The following is a 19440-nucleotide window of genomic DNA, read 5'->3' on the forward strand; positions in this document are numbered from 1 at the left end:
CTGTACTCACAGGCCACAAGCAAGGAGCTGGAAGGGAAGTGGAACAGACAGGACATGAACCATTGCTCATATGGGATCCCAGCACACGCAAGGTGAGGATTTAGCCACTGAGCCATCTATCTGGTCCCTGTCTTAAATTCTTTAAAATTTTATTATAACAGTGGGTGTCTAGGTTTGTGGATAAAACCTTCAAAATGTTTGGTTATGAATCTCAGCTCCTATTCCTGCCTGCAGATGCCAGCGAGTGCAGTCCTGGAAGGCTGTGTTAATAGCTTCAATCATTTTGTTTCTGCCACCTATGCAGGGGACCTACATTGAGCTCTTGGTTCCTAGTTCCACCCTCAATCATGCTGGGAAGCAAACCAGTGGATGGAATGGGTCTCTGTCATCTGTTTGTGTGTGTGTGTGTGTGTGTGTATGTGTGTGTGTGTGTGTGTGTGTATGTATGTGTGTGTGTGTGTGTTTTCATTTCTCTCTCCCACTCTGTGTATTTCACTTTCTCTTCTTCTTAAATTAGGAAAGCACATAAGTGTGGATATTTGGTATGACAGTTAGGACACCTCTTGGGACCCCTGCATCCCACATCTAAGTGCCTGAGTTGGAGTCCCAGCTTGGCTGCTGATCCCAGTGTCCTGCTGATACACATTCTGGAAGCAGCAGGTGATGGAATCAGCACTTGGGTTCGTTCCTCACACATGGGAGACCCGGATAAAGCTCCAGAGCTCAGGCCTTAGGCAGCTCAGCCGCTGCTGCTGCAGTACAGGTATTTGGAGAGTGAATCAGTGTACAGAGGATTTTTGTCTCAATCAGTCTCTTTCTGCCTCTCTTCCAGTCCCCTAAACCAATCTCTTTGTTGAGGTGGATACAAATCTTGATCCCATATTAGAGATGGTAAAACTGACTCAGAGAAGTGAAGCTGTGACCCTAAGGACTCAGAGCTGAGAGGCAGAACAAGCAATATATGGGACCAGATATGAGGAGTTCCAGCACCTGTGACCCTTCCTGAGGTAGGTGGCATGTTCTGATGCCAACTTTCCATCCTGCTCCCCCATTATCAGTTGGCCACCTGGTACCATCTATGCAGCCACACAGTGAGTTATCCCTGAGTACTTCCGTTGGCTGTCAGTCCTCCATGTGCAGCTGGTGGGGACTGTGGCCTTGGACCATGGGAGATCCAGTGTTCTACCACCTGTTCTAGAGTGGAGCCCAGTCCGGCCCCCTCCACCTGTCTGTGTCCTATATTAGAGGCCAGGTTCCGTTTCTCCTTCCCTTCTTCTCCAGATCCACAATGATCCGGCTGCTGAGCTCCCTCCTCCTTGTGGCCCTGGGTAAGCCCCCCGCCTGAGTCTGTGCTCCCTGTGCTGCCCTGGGCAGGAGCCTGAAATCTGTGCCCCACCCTGGGTCCTGTGATCCTGACACATGCTTCTATAGGAGGGTCTTGGGATGTACCTGGGACACAACAGTGGAGGTTTTCAGCTTGGTTCTTGGGGGGAAAGAAGAGGGCAATAGATGAACCAGCTCAGGAGAAGGACTAGGAGCAGCACCAAAAGCTATAGAGGGAGTACTTGATGGGGATCAAAACAAAGCAGGTGGTTAAGGTCAGGCTCTGTGCTTAGAGTGTATAGGGTGGAATTTCCATTCTCTGCTGAATGTTTCACTCACACTGCCTCCCACCCAGTCCCACCGCCTGAGTTCCAGCCTTTCCGGGTCTCTTGGCCATATTACATTGCAGCTCAGGGCCACCTCCTCTGAGCAGCCTCCCATGACTGACAACCGTGGGACCGGGGAACATTCAGTGAGCACTCTCTACAGTAGACAGAAGGCTCTGAGACACTTTTCCTTTCATTCCCAGGTACTTTTCATCTCTGCTCCATGATGTCAGTGCTGAACTTGTCCCAAGTTTACATATTGGGAAACTGACCTTTGGAGAAGTAAAACATCCGCCCAGTACAAGGGACACAGCTGCACTGTGAATCCGGGCAGTTGCTTTACAACCTCCAACATTTTAGAGAATGCTTTTAATTATGTATTCTATTCAAAGGTAGAGAAACTTACAGACTGACAGAGAGATCTCCCATATCCTATTTCACCACTCCAACACCTGCAATATTCAAAGCCAGGCCAGGCTGAAGCCAGGGGCCAGTGAGTGGCAGTGGCTCTAAAACTTGAATCATCACTGTTGCCACCTTGGGGTCACACAGCCCATCTGTGGACCTCTGGGACTGGCACACTGCCCCATTTTCCTGTTGGGGCTCCTCTGGTTGATTGACACCTCTCCCGTCGTCTCCAGCCTCAGGCTCTGACCAGCCTTCCTACAACCCCTCCAGCCGCGTGGTCAATGGTGAGGATGCAGAGCCCAACAGCTGGCCTTGGCAGGTGAGAGCACCACCAGTGCACTGATCCCACCGTGGGTTCAGGACACCAAGCACTGATTGCAAGGCCTACAGCCTTGACCAATAATATAGGAATCCAGACACTGGATAGAAGCAGAGCTGGGACTCAGTTCCAGTTCCTTGAGTCCCACAGCAGGGCTCTGAGTTCTGGAGCACAGAGAATGGACAGTTGGATCAGGGCAGTGGAGGGCAGCACAGAGGGCAAGACTTGCTGTGCTGGGGAGCACAGTGGCCACTATCCACATGCAGGTATTTAATTGCGAGTTAAATAAATTCAAGCACGTCCAAGAGTTCTAGAGCCTCATGTGGCCAGTGGTTCTCAGCATGGACAGCAGACAGAGAATATGTTTGTAGCCGAGAACATTCCCAGGGCTAGGTCAGCAATCATCCTAGAAGGGAGCAGAGAGTGAGTGCTGCAGCCCTGTCAGCCACATGGCTCCTCCAGCAGTGACTTAGCCCTGCCACTGCAGCAGGAAAGCAGCCAGAGAGCATGTGTGCCTGAGTGAGCAGCCTGTGTGCAGTCAGCATCTGTGTACACACAGACCACAGCCAGCCTGGGGCCAGGGGCCATGTCTTGCCAACCTTGATCTTCAGGGACATTTGAGAATCTGAGTGAGTAGGAAATGAGAAGGGAGGCAAAGGTGTCAGGGTGAGCTGTGCTTCAGAAGCTCTGAGAAGTCTGGAAGAGCTGAGGTGCAGGAGAATGGGACCTGAGAGAGCAGAGGATCTTAGCAGCTGTCAGGAGACTGAAGGTTTGCAGGTTCCCTAGAGGGCAGAGCATGTTGAGGTCCTCAGGGGAGAGACTGAGCATCCCAGTGACCCCTGGTACAGTAAAGGGCCTCTGTGAGCAGGTGTGCAGGTTGTGCACTGCGTCACTCAGAAGGGGCTCCTCTTCTCTGTGAACACACACTGCACAACCTACACTTGTGTCCTAAACCTCTCAGAATCATCCTCTCTGGACCTCCAGGCTCTCTTGCAGTATAAGGCAAGTGGAGGCTGGTCCTTCACCTGTGGAGGGACCCTCATCGGTTGTTGCTGGGTTATGACTGCTGCCCACTGTGTCGTGTGAGTTCTCCTTCTGCCCCCATCCCTGACCTGTCCTCTGTCCCTGTGCAACAACCAGGCATCCCAGACCATGGGGTGGTTATAGAGGGCTGGCAATTAAGCCCAGGCTGACCACCCCTGCCCTGCCCTGGCAGGAGTGGCGGGACGTACCGGGTCGTGTTGGGAGAGCACGATCGGTCAGTGACGTCGGGACATGAGCAGACCATCACTGTGGAAAAGGTCTTTGTGCACCCGCAATATGACGACAATGATGTGTCCAAAGGGTGAGTGAGCTCCCAGCTGGGACGGGGCTCCTGTGTTCTTCCCTCCATGACCACAGCTCATCTAGTCCCTCACCAGTGTTCATGTGACTCAGCATTTTCTGGTGAGAGATCACAGCCAGGAGCAGAAACCTTAAAAATCCAATACAGGACTTAAAGACTATTGTCATGGAAACCACAGTGCACCCCCACACAGAGCCTGTGGCTATCAAAAGTGAGACACAAGAGAAATGTCCAGAGTGACAGCAGGCAGAGCAGTGGTCTCCAAGGTGTGGTCTGTGACTGCAGCATCATTGTAACCTGGGAACTCTGTGAGTGTCGTCAGACCTCAGAGCTCAGCAAGACAGTCTCAGAGCCTGGGATTGGGTCCCAGAATAATGGCTGGCTTTTAAAAAATTTATTCATTTGTTTTTATCGATTTGAAAATCAGAGAGAGAAAGAAATGTTCCATCTACTGACTCAAGTCCAAATGCCTACAAGATTTACAACTGCACCAGATGAGAGCCAGTAGGCTGGAGATCAGTGAGGATGTGCAGGTGGTAAGCAGAGTTCATGCTGCTTCCGCAGGTGCATGTGAGGAGGAAGCTGGAACGGAGCAGCTGAGACTTGCACCTGGCACTGTGATAGGGGATGCCACCACTCCCTGCTGGGCTACCTGCCCCCCAATAACTGTGTGTCACAGCCCTCCAGGGTGAAATCATGAGTGGCACCAGGGACAGTACCATGAGAGGTACCAAGGACAGTTATGAAGACCAAGGGCTGAGGGTGTCTGGAAGCTTCTGAAATGTAACAGTAGAAGAAAGTAGTTGCAGGGGTCTCCAGGCCACCAGGCTATATATAACTATAAAAAAAATTTACTTATTTATTATTAAAAGGTGGAGTTTAGGGAGATAAGGAGACAGAGACTGTGCATCCACTGGTTCAGTTCCCAAATTGCCGCAGTGGCCAGAGCTGTGCCAGTCTAAAACCAGAAGCTTCTTCCAGGTCTCCCACATCGGGGCAGGAGCCCAAGGATGTGGGACATCCTTTGCTGCTTTCCCAAGCCATAAGCAGAAAGCTGGATTGGAAGTAGAGCAGTCAGAAATAGAACCATCACCCATATGTAATGCCAGTACCACAGGCAGCAACTTAGCCTGAAATGCCACAGTGCCACGTTTTCAACTGACCCTTTGTCCCCACAGCTATGACATCGCCCTCCTCAAACTGTCTGAATGCGCCAACAAGACGGACGAGGTCAAGCCTGCCCCCCTCCCTCCTCCTGGCTACATCCTGCCCCATGGGACAGAATGCTACGTCACTGGCTGGGGCCGGCTCTCCAGTACGTGTTGCCCAGGGACCACAGCAGGAAGACAGGGCCTGGGGGCCAGGGACAGATGTTACTTCAGGTCTGGTCTAAGGGGCTTTTCCCTTCTCAAGGCTCACAAACAGTGTGCCCAACTGAGCATCCTGGGAAGGCTTCCATGTGCTAGATCAGGGATGTAGAGGCGCACAGAACATGAAGATGGTGTAACTGGGAGACCCCCTCAGGACAAGAGATCATGAGCTACCATGGCCCTCCCTGGGTTCCTAGCCTGCCCTCTGGGCCCTCATTGCTCTCTGTCTCTGCAGCTGGTGGACAACTGCCAAGCAAGCTGCAGCAGGGCCTGCTGCCCGTGGTGGACTACGAACACTGCTCCCAGCGGGACTGGTGGGGCTCCACTGTGAAGGAGACCATGGTGTGCGCTGGCGGATACGAAGTCTCTAGCTGTAATGTAAGTCAACTCATTCTTCATGGGGAGCAGGGTCCTGCTGTACCTCTGCTATTCATGTAGAATGAGTAGAGAAGTCTTCTCTGCTAGTCCCAGCCAGCTCCAGGCCAGGCAGCACCTGGAGGAAGTCAGCACAGCCCACACACCCTCACTACTGTCCCAGCTTACAGGCCCCCTCACCTGGGACCATCACTGTCCCTCCTCCTGCTCAGGCTGCCCCATCAGCACACCAGGGACACTCGCACCACCACTTTGAGTCACCCACTCTGGGCTCTGCAGGGATCCTCAACCACTGTGCTGTGGGAGCTGAGTCCTCCTAGGCAGCAGGGAAGGTGCTGCCAGCAGGGGGCGCTGGCGTCTCTGGGGGCGCCCTCTGTGCCAGGGGCTGTGCTGAGGTCCTGTCTGGGTCCCTTCCTGCTCAGCAGGTGTGGTAGCACAGCCCCTGCTCCTGCCCAGCTGAGGCCCTGAGGCTGGGGGAGGTGCAGCAGTGTGGGTGTGTCTGCAACCCCCAAGTCAGGGACAATTCTTTCCAGCCGAGATAGCAGCTCAGTCCCCACCCCTCTGACCATCACAGGGTGACTCTGGAGGACCCCTCAACTGCCCCGGAGTGAATTGTAAGTGGGAAGTCAACGGCATAGTCAGCTTTGGTTCCGCTCGAGGCTGCAACACAGAGAAGAAGCCCTCGGTGTTCACCCGTGTGTCAGCCTACATTGACTGGATTGAGGAGGTGAGGACTGGGCAGATGGGAGAGCTCCAGGTGGAGGGCTCTCCAGAGAGGGGCAGGGTGACTTGGGCAGGGATCCATCCTAGAAGGGCAGTGGGGGAGGGGCCTTGGGGACATTCCCTAGGGGCCTGGGGATGTGTTCTGCTCTGTGTGGCCCCAGAACTTCCCAGGCTTTGGGTGGAGCTTTGCACTTCCTTATTCAGTGAGGGTTCCTCAGTGTGTCCTCTGGTCGGGTCCTTGTGCTAGAGGACAGAGGGACACGTGGCTGTCTGGTGGGGTGGATGTGAATGAGTAATTATGGTGAGGGAAGCTGAGGGGCTCATGCATCTCCCAGATACATGTGGTCAGAGGGTTACTATTATGCATGACAGTATCAGTAACCACCGCTTCGAGGTCATGTAAATGTGCTCCAGGGATAGTGATGGGAGCCTTAGTTAGTGGTTTAATCCTGACCCCCCACTAGGGGAGTACTATGATTATCACTCCCACTAGAGGAGGACACTGAGCTCAGAGAGGCAGGTCACTCTCCCAGCTCACACAGGGAAGGAGTGGTCAGGCCGGGAACTGACCCTAGTTCCCCTGCCTGCAGAATCCATGATGCTAACCAGGATGTTCTGTCCCCTCCCTGTTTATTTCCAGACAATTGAGAAAAACCTTCCATGCCCGTGCTGATCCCACATGTACTATAAAGAATAAAAATCTGTCAGCAAGTACTGAGTTGGGTCTCTTTCCTCCATTGCCTCTTCCCCTCTGGCCTGTTCCTAAGATCTGAGAGCTGATGTGCAGAGATGAGACCAGAGTCAGCCTCTCATGTGAGGACAAGAAAATCCTGGGGCCCAGGGAGAAAAAGTATTCATCAAAGGTGACCACCCTCTTGGATTCCCTGGGACTGGGGGTTCTCAAACCCAGGATCTCCAGTGTGGAAACTGAGGCAGTCCCAGGATAACTGGTACAAACAGGTCCCCCAAGAGAGAGTCCCCCAGAGAATCCATGCAGGCACAGCACACAGTGACACCTGCAGAGAACCTGAGCTTGCCCCCTATTGAGAGGCTCATGTTAGAGTGGGAGGACCAGGGCTTTCTGCCTCCACTGACTGGCGGGAGGAGGAGGGCTGTGGTCATTCATTCACTCAGTATCATTCATTCCTCATTTCAGAGGAGGTCTCTGAGAGGGACAGATGGTTCCTGCTCTGAAGTGGTTCGTTATTTAAAGAGAAATGCACTGGTTTGGTGTTTGGTGCATCAGGTAAAGCCTCTGCCTGCGGTGCCTGCATCCCATATGGACACTAGTTCAAGTCTCAACTCCTCCGCTTCTGAACCAGCTCCCTGTAGATGGCCTGGGAAAGTAGTGGAGGCTGGCCCAAGTCCTGGGCACCTGCTCTTGCCTGGGAGACCTGGAAGAATTTCCTGGCTCCTGGCTTCAGATCAGCCCTGCTGTGCCGTGGTGGCCATTTAGGAGTCCTAGATGAAAGATCATTTCTCTGCCTTTCCTTCTCTCTCTGTAACTCTGCCTTTCACATAAAACAAATATATTTCTTTAAAAAACAAGAGGAATGAGCACGGCAGAGGAGTTCAGGAAACACTACTGACCCCCTGCCCGTGGCAGGCTTGGACTGGGAGTCCAGAGTGGACCCAGAGTGAGGAGACACACACAGGAACACATGCAGTGCTGCACACCAGGCAGAGCCTAGCTGAAGTGGAGGTCAGAACCCCCACCGCTGTGCCGCCAGATGAAACACCAACACAGCCCAATGCCTGAGCTTCTGATTCCTCTGAACAACATGAAAGGAAACAGCCAAGCAAAGTCTCACAGCGATCACCATTGTTATCAGTGAGTTCCAATGTTCCATTTATTTGTTTGTTTATTGGTGCTCTTTCTCTTAGACTTGACACTGGTACACAGTAGTTAAGCTGTTGCTGGTTTGGCAAATCAGAATGTGGTGTGCCTTGGCTGCTCTGCTTCCCATGCAGCTCCCTGCTAATGCACCTAGGAAAGCAGCAAAAGATGGTCCAGCAACTTGGACCCCTGACACCCACGTGGAAGATCCAAATGGCATTCCAGGCCCCTAGCTGCAGCCTGGCCCAGCCCAAGTCATATGGCCATTTGGGGAGTTAAACAGCTGATGCTGGATCTCTGTCTCTTTCTCTCTCTCTCTCTCTCTCTCTCTCTCTCTCTCTCTCTCTCTCTCTCTGTTTTAAATAAGTAAGTGTATGACAACAAAATATAAATAAATTTATATATATATATATATATATATATATATATATATATATATATATACTTTCATAGGAGCAGGTGTATAGCGTAAGGAACAGCCCATAGCTTACATCAAGGTTCCTGACTTGGTTCCTAGCTCTGGTTCTTAACACCTGCTTTCTGCTAATCCAGGACCTTGGAGAGGGTGATGGTGGTTCAGGTGATTGGATGTCTGCCGTCCATGTGGGAGGACTGGCCCATCCACAGTGACTTGAGCCCCAGCCATTGCGGGTATCTAAAGAGTCAGTCAGTGGATTAAAACTTCATGTCTGGTTCTCAAACAGAGAAATTTTTCATTAAATTTCACATGTTCAGTTTTGAAAAAGGTTAAAGGAGGGCTTGTATTGTAGAACAGAAGATTAAGGCATTGCCTGCTGTACCAGCAGCCCATATAAACACTGGCTTGAGGCCTGTCTTATCTGCCTCCAATCCAGCTCCCTGCCAATATGCCCATAAAAACAGCCTAAGACGACACAGTTCTTGGCCCCTGACACCCACACGGGAGAAGTAAGTGTAGTTCGACATCCAGGTTTCAACCTGGCCAAGCCCACACCTACAGTGACCATTTGAAGAGTGAACTAGCAGGTAGAAGATTCTCTCTCTCTGCCCTTACATAAACAAAATAATATTTTCTGTAAAAGAAAAAAAGGTTCAAAGAGACAATGTGAAAAATACAGTGCCTAGGTTAGTATCTCACTCTCAAAATTTATACATCTCACATTTACTCTTCAGAGTTCAAAATTTAGTATTTATAAAGGGAAGATTTCTGTGTATATTCTAAAGGCTCGTCCTCATGATGTGTGTGGCACTGTGCACCAAGCAGCGTTGCTTCTCCTCTAGGGTACATCATAGGGCATCTCATCCTCTCCCCTAATGTCAGACCCAGCAGGTGCCTTGCTTTGGCCAGGGTGAAGCATGAAGGCACACGATGGTTTGCAAAATCTCGTTCAACTGCCATGCTGCCCAGCCTGGCCCAGAGTGAAGAAACAGGGGACAGAGCCTCCCCCAGTCCCTGACAAGACACAAGTTCTGCGGTCCTCACCATCAACTTTTTAAGCATTGTCTGCTGTAGGGGTTGGACCTACCCTGTCTCAGTCATGCACTGGGTCTGGTCTTCATCCTGCCCCTCCATCTGGTGTATGGTGATCAATTATGCAAATGCCCACAGCAAAGCACTGCATTGTTGTCTTTAAAACAAGCCCAGCTGGAGTCAGCTGGACTTCACCTGCTCAGCTGGCATTCAGTGTGGGTACACTTTGTGTCCCAGCTGTTCCACTTGCCATCCAGCTCCCTGATTATGGCCGGCCTGGGAAAGCAGGAGAGAATTACTTAAGTCCTTGGAACCCTGCACCCACATAGGAGACCTGAAAGAAGTTCCTGGTGCTTGGTTTGGGATCAGTTCAGCTATGGCTTTTGTTGCCATTGGAGATCTTTCTGTCTCTTCCTCGATCTTCCTGCAATTAAAATTAAATAAACATTTAAAACAAGCCTGGCCTCATGCTGAATGGGCTGTCCTGCAACTTGGTTTTTCCCCATGACCTTAGTTTCCTAATGCCTTTCTTTGGTGTTTCCTCTTGAGTTCATGACTACTGAGGTGTGTGTGTGTGTGTGTGTGTGTGTGTGTGTGTGTGTACCTACTGATGGCCATTCAGAGCAGGGACTTTTCCTGTGATTATAAACAGTGCCCCATCCATGTCCTTCACACGTGAGCAGGTGCACCTGTGTGGGAGTTTCCGTAGGGAATATTCTAAGTGCTGCGGTGGCTGAGTGGAAGGTGTGCTCACTCTCATCTTACCAATGGTCACCTTGCCCTCCATGGGACAGCATCAACAGCACTTCTCGGGCCCGGCGGCGTGGTCTAGCGGCTAAAGTCCTCGCCTTGAAAGCCCCGGGATCCCATATGGGCGCCGGTTCTAATCCCGGCAGCTCCACTTCCCATCCAGCTCCCTGCTTGTGGCCTGGGAAAGCAGTTGAGGACGGCCCAAAGCTTTGGGACCCTGCACCCGCGTGGGAGACCCGGAAGAGGTTCCAGGTTCCCGGCAACGGATCGGCGCGCATCGGCCTGTTGCGGCTCACCTGGGGAGTGAATCATCGGACGGAAGACCTTCCTCTCTGTCTCTCCCCTTCTGTGTATATCTGGCTGTAATAAAATGAATAAATCTTTAAAAAAAAAAAAACAGCACTTCTCACAAGTCCCTGCTGCTTCTGTTCTTACCCACTGCCCCCTTCACGTACGACATCTCACACCATATTTTCTCAGGTCATTTCTGATGTCTCAGTCTCCCCTATAAAGCCCTGCTCCAGCCATGACTCCCACCCTGAGTCTTACCAAAGACAACAGCTAGTCTGCAAGGACTGAGAGCAGGACAGGTACCCAGGCAGAACAGACTTCAGCGTCATGAGCAGGATGGGTGGGGCTCTGGAACACACAGACCGTGGTCCTTGTGACCAAGGCACACACAGCTCTGGTGACATGTAACCAACAGGTGTGGCCAAGGCACAGCAGGCCTGGAAAGGCTGAGTGTCCACTTCTTCCTGAGGACCATGAGGGCCCTTGGAGAATTGTCCATATCAGCTTCAGGATGACGGAGTGAGATTAGTGGGCAGGTGCACAGGTACCTCCCCCAGCCTCAGGAGAGGCCTGCAAACAGCTGTGACCCTCCTGATCACACACGGGTAGTCAAAAGGCAGGAAATCTTAGCAAGCACTGCCAACAATTTGGTCTTCAATTCACTTTTAGTTTTATCAAAAGTCTTCAAAGAGTATGCAAGTTTTTTGAAATAACACCTAGTCAGTAACTTGATTTTTTTTTAAAGATTTTATTATTATTATTGGAAAGCCGGATATACAGAGAGGAGGAGAGACAGAGAGGAAGATCTTCCGTCTGATGATTCACTCCCCAAGTGAGCTGCAACGGGCCGGTGCGCGCCGAACCGATGCCAGGAACCAGGAACTTCTTCCAGGTCTCCCAAGCGGGTGCAGGGTCCCAAGTCCTTGGGCCGTCCTCAACTGCTTTCCCAGGCCACAAGCAGGGAGCTGGATGGCAAGTGGAGCTGCCGGGATTAGAACCGGCGCCCATATGGGATCCCGGAGCATTCAAGCGAGGACTTTAGCCACTAGGCCAGGTCGCCGGGCCCAATGATTCATTTTTTAAAGGACATTATTAGTGCCTACATTTTATAGACTTCTACTTAGGCAAATAATTTACGATCTATTTATTTTTATTGGAAATGCAAATATGCATAGAGAAGGAAATACAGAGAAAAAGATCTTCTGCCCACTGGCTCACTCCCCAAGCGGCCACAATGGCCAGAGCTTAGCTGATCTGAAGCCAGGAGCCAGGAGCCTCTTCCACATCTCCCACACAGGTTCAGAGTCCCAAAGCCCTGGGCTTTTTCCTCTACTGACTCCTCAGGCCACAAACAGGGAGTTGGATGGGAAACAGGGTCTCTGGGACATGAACAAGCACCCATATGGGATCCCGGTGCATGTAAGGTGAGGACTTAAGCAGCTAGGCTACCACGCCAGACCCAGGGAAATATTTTTTTTTTATTATTTAGCTTTATTTATTTGAAAGACAGAATGTCAGAGAGGGTGAGACAGAGGGAGGAAGAGATCTTCCATCTGCTGGTTGACCTAATGGCCATGACAGTCAGGGCTTCTCCAGGCTGCAGTTAGGAACCAGAAAGTCCGTGTGGGCCACCCGGTTCAGGTATCTTACAGCTTTGGGCGACAGGACCCAGGTACTCAGGCTGCCCTCCACTGCCTTCCCAGGTGTGTTAGGAAGGAGTTAGATCAGAAGTGGAGCAGCCTGGACTCCACCCAGTATACTACCATGTGATCTGGTACCTTATAAGGCAACTTTAACACTGCAATACGATCTCAGCCCAGCATATACAGGTATTTTTCTCATCTATTTCCTTTCATTTGAGTGACTATGCGACAGCTGTCACACTCACCCACTGGCACACTCCCAACATTCCTGCAATGGCCAGGACTGGGCTGGGTTGAAAGTGGGAGCTAGAAACTCAACCCAGGTATTTTGTATAGAAAGCAGAAACCCAGCCTCTAGAGCAGTGCCCTGCTGATGCCCAGGTCTGCATTGGCAGCACACTGGAGTCAGGAGCTGGAGCTGAGTATGGAAGGTGGGAACTGAAGATGTGGGACACAGGCATCCTGATCACTGAGGTAGAAGAGCATCTGCCCTCGGCTGCAATAATCAGAGGGGGTGAGGTACTGACTTGCTTGACACGTAGCATGACAGAGAGAGGAGAAAGGAGAGAGACACACACAAGAGAGAGATGCTTCATCTGCTGGTTCACTCTCCAAATGGCCACGAGAACTGGGACTGGGCCACCCTGAAGCCAGGAGACAGGAGCTCCGTGTGCATCTCCCACATGGATGGCAGCTGATTTCCCAAACACATCACCAAGGAACTGGACTGGAAGTAGAACAGCAAGGTCTTGAACCGGTGACCAAATAAGATGCTGGCATCACAGACGGTGACCTTACCCACTACGCCAACCTGCCGGTCCCTAATTATGGGAAACTGTTAAACTTCTTCAAAAGGACCCTCTTCTGCGACAAACCCTCCTCTTCCCCGGGGATCACTGCTTCTTTCTGTTCCCCTGCCTACTTCCCTAGTGTGGAGTGTCCATTTAGTCTTCAGTGATCAGGCTAGTTGCAGGCTGAGTTCCCTAACGTTATCTGGTTCCCATTGACAGCATGCCTTGGAACACAGGGCAGTATTGGTGTTCATCCTTAACTGCTTTCCCAGACCACAAGCAAGAGCTGGATGGGAAGAGGGGCCGCCGGGACACAAATCAGCACCCATATGGGATCCCAGCGCATGCAAGGCAAGCACTTTAACCACTAGGCTACCGCACCAGGCTCCTATTTCTCCTTTCTACAAAAGAGCAGTCACGGTGCATGTAGGCAATCGTATCCTGTATCTCGTATCAGCAATAGTAACCCTGTTCCAAATGAGGCTGCACTCAGAAGGGTTAGGACTTCAGCACAGGAATTGTAGAGAACACAACTCCACACATGAGATGTCCTTGGGGGTAAGAGCATCACCTAGGGACAGAGCGTCACCTACGGACAGTGCGGCCATGAGATAGAAAGAGGGGGTGGTGTCCCAGAGCAGAGCCACAAGGTCAGCTTGGGTCTGGACCTGAAGAGGAATAAGCTTCTCTCTCACTGCATGCCCTGTGATTGGTCCCTGTGACCTTCAACCAAACCTGCATCACTGGTCAGGTTCTAGAAGGGAACAGACGGCAGCCTGGAAGGGGAACTGAAGAACGTTTGATAAAAGCGGGGACACAGCTGGAGAAGCTCACAAGGCACAGTGATCTCCGAGTCCAACAACAGCAGATTGCTGAGGCTGCCCGTTGGCCTGTAGGGGGCTGGGAGTGATCTGTTACTGGACCGGAAGCAGGGCACTGAGCAGCAGCAAGGGTCCGTCAGGAGGAATGCCCCTGGTGCACACGTGGGGCTGTGAGGAGGCAGCTGAGGGACAGGTGCCCTGACTGTGCTCGCTTCCTGTCCAGGGTCTCCAGCTCGCAGCTGCCTTTGACAGAATCAAGACCAGCAAGGGTTGTCTCTGTATCAGAGAAGCAAGGAGGGACAGGCAGAGGGGGACAGGCAGGTGGAGACCGCGCTGCACTCCTGTTGCTGTGCCCACTGAGCTGTGAGCTCCCAAGAGCCAGGCCCTCAACTGTCTTCTTTCCAGAGGATCCAAGGGAAAGGACAGTGTCTGGGACCATGTCTGCGTTCTAAAAATGTTTGTAGAAGATGCATTTGTCGGGAGGACCTCAAAACCCTCCCTTCAGGGCACAGAGAGGCTTCCCCTGTCCGTATTAGCTCAGCTCAGGAAGACACAGCAGCAGCTGTTAGAAAATGGCCACGCCTGCTCCCTCCCAAAGGCCGTTTCCCAACAGCCACACAGATTCCACCTGAGGCAGTGTTTTCCTTCACACAGGAGTTACCTGCATAGACCAAAGCCTGGGTCCCATGGGGGCTGCTTGCTGCCACACACAGGGCACCAGGCTGATCCTCCCTGAGGCTGTGATGCCTGGGAAGGGGCTGATAGCAGGAGAGCCGCAGACTGTAGGACCTCCATGTGTGACTCAGAGCAAACAATGGCATGTTGAATGCTCTGAGAAGTCCTGCAGCCAGCAAGCCTGTGTTGACCTTGCATTTCCCACTGCTGTATGACATCTGACTCCTTATTGGATGCTCCCAGCTTACCCTTGTGAGAGCAGAGGTCCCAGCAGTGCGTAACGTAGACAAGGCATGCTCAGTGGGCTCCCTTCCAGTGTGGTCATGGTCACAGGACAGTCTATCCTGGAGGACACTGCTGTCCAGGGCCCCAGCCCCACCAGAGCTGCTGCTGAGCCTCTAGGGACACACAGGGACATCCAGAGTATCCTGTGTGGAGGCCAAGGCCAGCTGCACCTCCAGGGAGGGAGAGGAGGACGTGTGGGCAGACCTTCAGCATCATTCATTCATGCATTGTCTCTTTGATCATTATTGTTGCTGCCCCTGCTCTGTGCCAGGCTCCCATCTAGACACTGGGAATTTGAAGAAGAGTGAGGGAAAAGACAGGTCTCTAGGAGATCCCATCTAGTGGAACTGACTGTCCCCACATGCAAGGCTCCCCGGATTCCTCACATTTCCCTCACCAACCCACTCCTCTGGGCCGCCCCAGCCCCTAAACCCCCACGTGAACTTCCACCGCCCAGTGCAAACAGCTTGCTTTGCTTCAGGTTGAGGCCACGGTAGAATTCACCCTGATCATCCCTGGAAATTCCTGTTTCCAGGAGGAGAGGGGTGTGGATGGAGGGGGCTTCATATACATTTTTTTTATGATTTATTTCTTTATTTGAAAGTCATAATTACAAAGAGAGGGACAGACAGAACAATAGCTTCAGCGGGCTGATTCATTCCCCAGACGGCAGCAATGGCCAGTACTGGGTCAGGACGGAGCCAAGGGAGTCCTCTTGGTCTCCCACATGCGCACAGGGGCCCAGACACACGGGCCACCCTGTGATGCTGTTCCCAGCTCATCAGTGAGCGCTGGATCACAAGGGCAACAGTGGCACAGCAGGCACCCAAATGGGATGCTGCTATCTCAAGCAGCAGCTTAGCTAGTGCTGACGAACTATCCTGTCACCAGGGGCCAGTGCGGTGGCCTAGCGGCTAAAGTCCTCACCATGAACGTGCTGGGATCCCATATGGGCACCGGTTCTAACCCTGGCAGCCCTACTTCCCATCCAGTTCCCTGCTTGTAGCCTGGGAAAGCAGTGGAGGACAGCCCAAAGCCTTGGGACCCTCACCCATGTGGGAGACCCAGAAGAGGCTCCTGGCTTCTGGCTTCGGATCAGCTCAGCTCTAGCCATTGCGGCCATTTGGGGAGACAGCCTCACGTGTTGTTCTAGGGCAGGTGCACACTGACCCCACCGTGGCTCTGCATGTCCACGTCCACCATCCTATGCCAAGCTCCCACCCCAGGTCAAACACCTAGGGTGTGCACACATGACCAACTCATTCCAGGTGATTCCTCTCACTATCCCCCCTCCAATCTCCAACCCTCCCTGAAACACACAGGAAGACAGTTTGGGGAAAGGTAAGATCCCAGGTCCTATGTGACACAGAGCACGGTGGATGCTACATGAGTCAGCTCCCACCTGTCCTTGATGAAATGGGTAGTGCTCACAGTCCAAAGTTCACTCTGCGATCTACATGGAGTAGAGAGGTCTTCTCTGCTAGTCCCAGCCAGCTCCAGGCCAGGCAGCACCTGCAGAAATCACAGCCCTCACACCCTGACTCCTGGCCCACCCCACAGGCCCCCTCACCTGGGACCATCACTGTCCCTCCTCCTGCTAAGGCTGCCCCATCAGCACACCAGGGACACTCGCACCAACACCTTGAGTCACCCACTCTGGGCTCTGCAGGGATCCTCAACCACTGTGCTGTGGGAGCTGAGTCCTCCTAGGCAGCAGGGAAGGTGCTTCCAGCAGGGGGCGCTGGCATCTCTGGGGCTCCCTCTGTGCCAGGGGCTGTGCTGAGGTCCTGTGTGGGTCTCTTCCTGCTCAGCAGGTGTGGTAGCACAGCCCCTGCTCCTGCGCAGATGAGGCCCTGAGACTGGGGGAGGTGCAGCAGTGTGGGTGTGTCTGCAACCCCCAGGTCAGGGACAATTCTTTCCAGCCGAGATAGCAGCTCAGTCCCCACCCCTCTGACCATCACAGGGTGACTCTGGAGGACCCCTCAACTGTCCTGGAGTGAGCACTGAGTGGGAAATCCACAGTCAGCTTTGGTTCCGCTCGTGGCTGTAACACCCCCAGAAGCCCTTGGTGTCCGCGCGCATGTGGTGCTTCATTGAGTGGATCGAGAAGGTGAGGACTGGGCAGCTGAGAGGGCTCCAGGGTGGGGCTCTCCAGAGAGGAGTTGGGTGACTCGGAGGAAGGTCAGATCCTGGTGAAGGGCTGCAGGGAACCTGGAGGGGGCATTGCTGAGGGACACGGGGATGTGTTCTGCTCTGTGTGGCCTCAGAACTTCCCAGGCTTTGGGTGGAGCTTTGCACTTCTTGTCTGTGAGGGCTCCTCCGTGTGTCTTCTGGTCGGGTCCTTATTTATCATAGAGGACAGGAGGCACACCGCCACCTGGTGGGGGAGATGTGGAATGATAACGGTGAGGGATGCTGACAGCTTTCATGGGGAAATTGAGAACCTAGCGTTATCAGGGGACAGCTGGTCAGAGAGCGCTGATTCTGCCCTTGTTATCAGCAGTGATCATCAATTAGAGACCATGTAAATGTGCACTAGGGACAGTGATGGGATCCCTGGGTAATGGTTTATCCTGAACAAAGTAAGTACTATGCCATGAAGAGGTGAAACTAACAAAAAATAAAAAAATAAAAATCTGTGAGATACAGTTTCTGCTGATCTTTGTTGGTGAGATATGTCTCCTGTAGGCAACAAGTAGATGGGTTTTGTTTTTTAATCCAGCCTACTAATCTATGACGTTTGATTGATGGGTTTATGCCATTTATATTCAGGGTTAATATGTATGGATGGTAATTTGGTCCTGTCATTGTAGCAATGGGTTCATTGATGTAGTCTTCTGTTATTTTACAGGGATGTTCCTCGCATTTGCCTCTAGTTTTGGTAGGCACTCTTCCTTTTCTCTGTCAAGAGAACATCTTTAGGTATCATTTTTAGGGCAAGTTTGAAAGAGGTATATTCTTTTAGCTTTTCTTTACTGTGGAAGAATTTCTTATTTTTCTTCCTGTTGTTAATTCTGTATTGTGGCTTTTCATTTAAGGGGATGTATAGTAACTGTGTAATGGAGACTATCACATCCAGATGTGAGAATACAATGCAGCATGCATCTCTACTTCCAGACAAAATGGACTCTCAATGAAATTGTTTACAATATCTTGACAATAGGATGCCAGACTCTCTCCCATTGTCCATGCCCGCCATGATGGACACATGATTGTGTATGAAGAACTATACAGTAGTAATGATATAGGGGAACTCAGTGAGAGAGGGAGGGAATTGGGGAGGGGGTAAGGGAAATCCTATGGAACTGTATCATAAAATGATAATAATAAAAAGGAGTACAATTAAAAGGAAAAAAAAAGTAAGTACTGTGTTTACTACTACCATTAGAGGAAACAGTCTCAGAGAGGACATGTCACTCTCCCAGGTCACACAGGGGTGAGTGGTCAGGATGGGAACTGACCCCAGTTCCGCTGACTGCAGAATCTGTGATGCTGACTCAGCTGTTCTGTCTTCTTGTGTTTCCAGATCACTGGGATTGACTTCAGCTAGCGGTGTTGCTCCCACATGTTTATAAAGAATAAAGATCTCTCAGTGAGTCCCGGGTTGGGTCTCTTCCCCTCTGGCTGTTCCTGATATCTGAGAGCTGAAGAGCAGAGACCAGAGGCAGCCTCTCCTTGAGGACAGGCATAACTGAGGCCCCAGAATAGTTGTGATGGGCTGACCACACTCTTGGTTCTCAGACGCAAGACTTCCAGTGAGGAAACTGAGGCAGTCCCAGGACAACAGGACAAGTAGGTTCCCCAGGATAGAGTCCCCAGAGAGCAGTGACTTTTCCATGCAGGCACAGCACACAGTGACACCTGCAGAGAACCTGAGCCTGCCCCCTCTCAGGAGGCTCGTGGTAGAATGGAAGGACCAGGGGTTTCTGCCTCCACTGACATGCAGTAAGGCTGTGGTCATTCATTCACTCAGTATCATTCATTCCTCTGAGAGGGAGGGACACCTGGGTTCTGCCCTGAAGTGATTCATTATTTAAAGAGAGATGTGTATGGCACAGGTATTTAGGAAATGCTGCCTGGCTCCCTGCCATGGAGGCTTGGGGATGGGGGTCCAGAGGTGAGCTGGGCTGCTCAAGAGAGTCCTTCCCTCAGAGTGAGGAGAACCCCCAGGGGCAGGGACACGTGTGGTGCTGCACAGGTCAGAGCCCAGCAAGCAGTCAGGGAGGTCAGAATAACCTCTGCTGTGTAGGCCTAGAAATGAACAACCTGGTTACTGGAGTTCAAGTTGCTCCCGAACTCAAAACACAGGAACAGCTCCAGTAGGACCTGCGTAGACCATTTTCTGTACTGGTGTGTTCTATTGTGTCTTCCTTTAGAAGTTACATTTTTGGGTGCCACAGTTTAGCACCGTGAGTTAATCTGCCAATTGCGAAGCTGGCATCCGATATTAAAGCAGTGGTTCAAATGCTAACCTTCCTGGCCCAGCTCCCTATGGCCTGGAAAAGTAGTGGAGGATGACTCAAAGCCTTGGGTTCCTGCACCCACATGACAGACCCAGAAGTTCCTGGCTCCTAGCTTTGGATCAACTCAGTTACGGCCATTTGGGGAGTGAAGCTCTGGCTCTGAAATAAAATAATAAAATCACAAACAGTGCTCCATCCATGTCCTTGACACATGTCCAGGCGCACCTGTGTGGGAGTTTTGTTAG

The 19440-nt window shown here is 51.8% G+C and overlaps 1 protein-coding gene across 1 annotated transcript; it reads left to right on the forward strand.

Annotated features, from left to right (window-relative positions):
* The first annotated feature begins 1288 nt into the window (after positions 1-1288).
* Positions 1289-18282, forward strand: LOC101517090 (chymotrypsin-like elastase family member 3B). The gene is made up of 9 exons (XM_058661029.1): positions 1289-1328; positions 2291-2376; positions 3361-3458; positions 3593-3721; positions 4900-5036; positions 5327-5469; positions 6041-6193; positions 16792-16842; positions 18259-18282. Exons 1-9 carry the CDS (start codon positions 1289-1291, stop codon positions 18280-18282), a joined length of 861 nt encoding a protein of 286 aa, XP_058517012.1.
* Positions 18283-19440: the final 1158 nt, after the last annotated feature.

This window comes from Ochotona princeps, chromosome 2 (genome assembly GCF_030435755.1).
Source record: "Ochotona princeps isolate mOchPri1 chromosome 2, mOchPri1.hap1, whole genome shotgun sequence".
Taxonomy (NCBI): Eukaryota; Metazoa; Chordata; class Mammalia; order Lagomorpha; family Ochotonidae; genus Ochotona; species Ochotona princeps.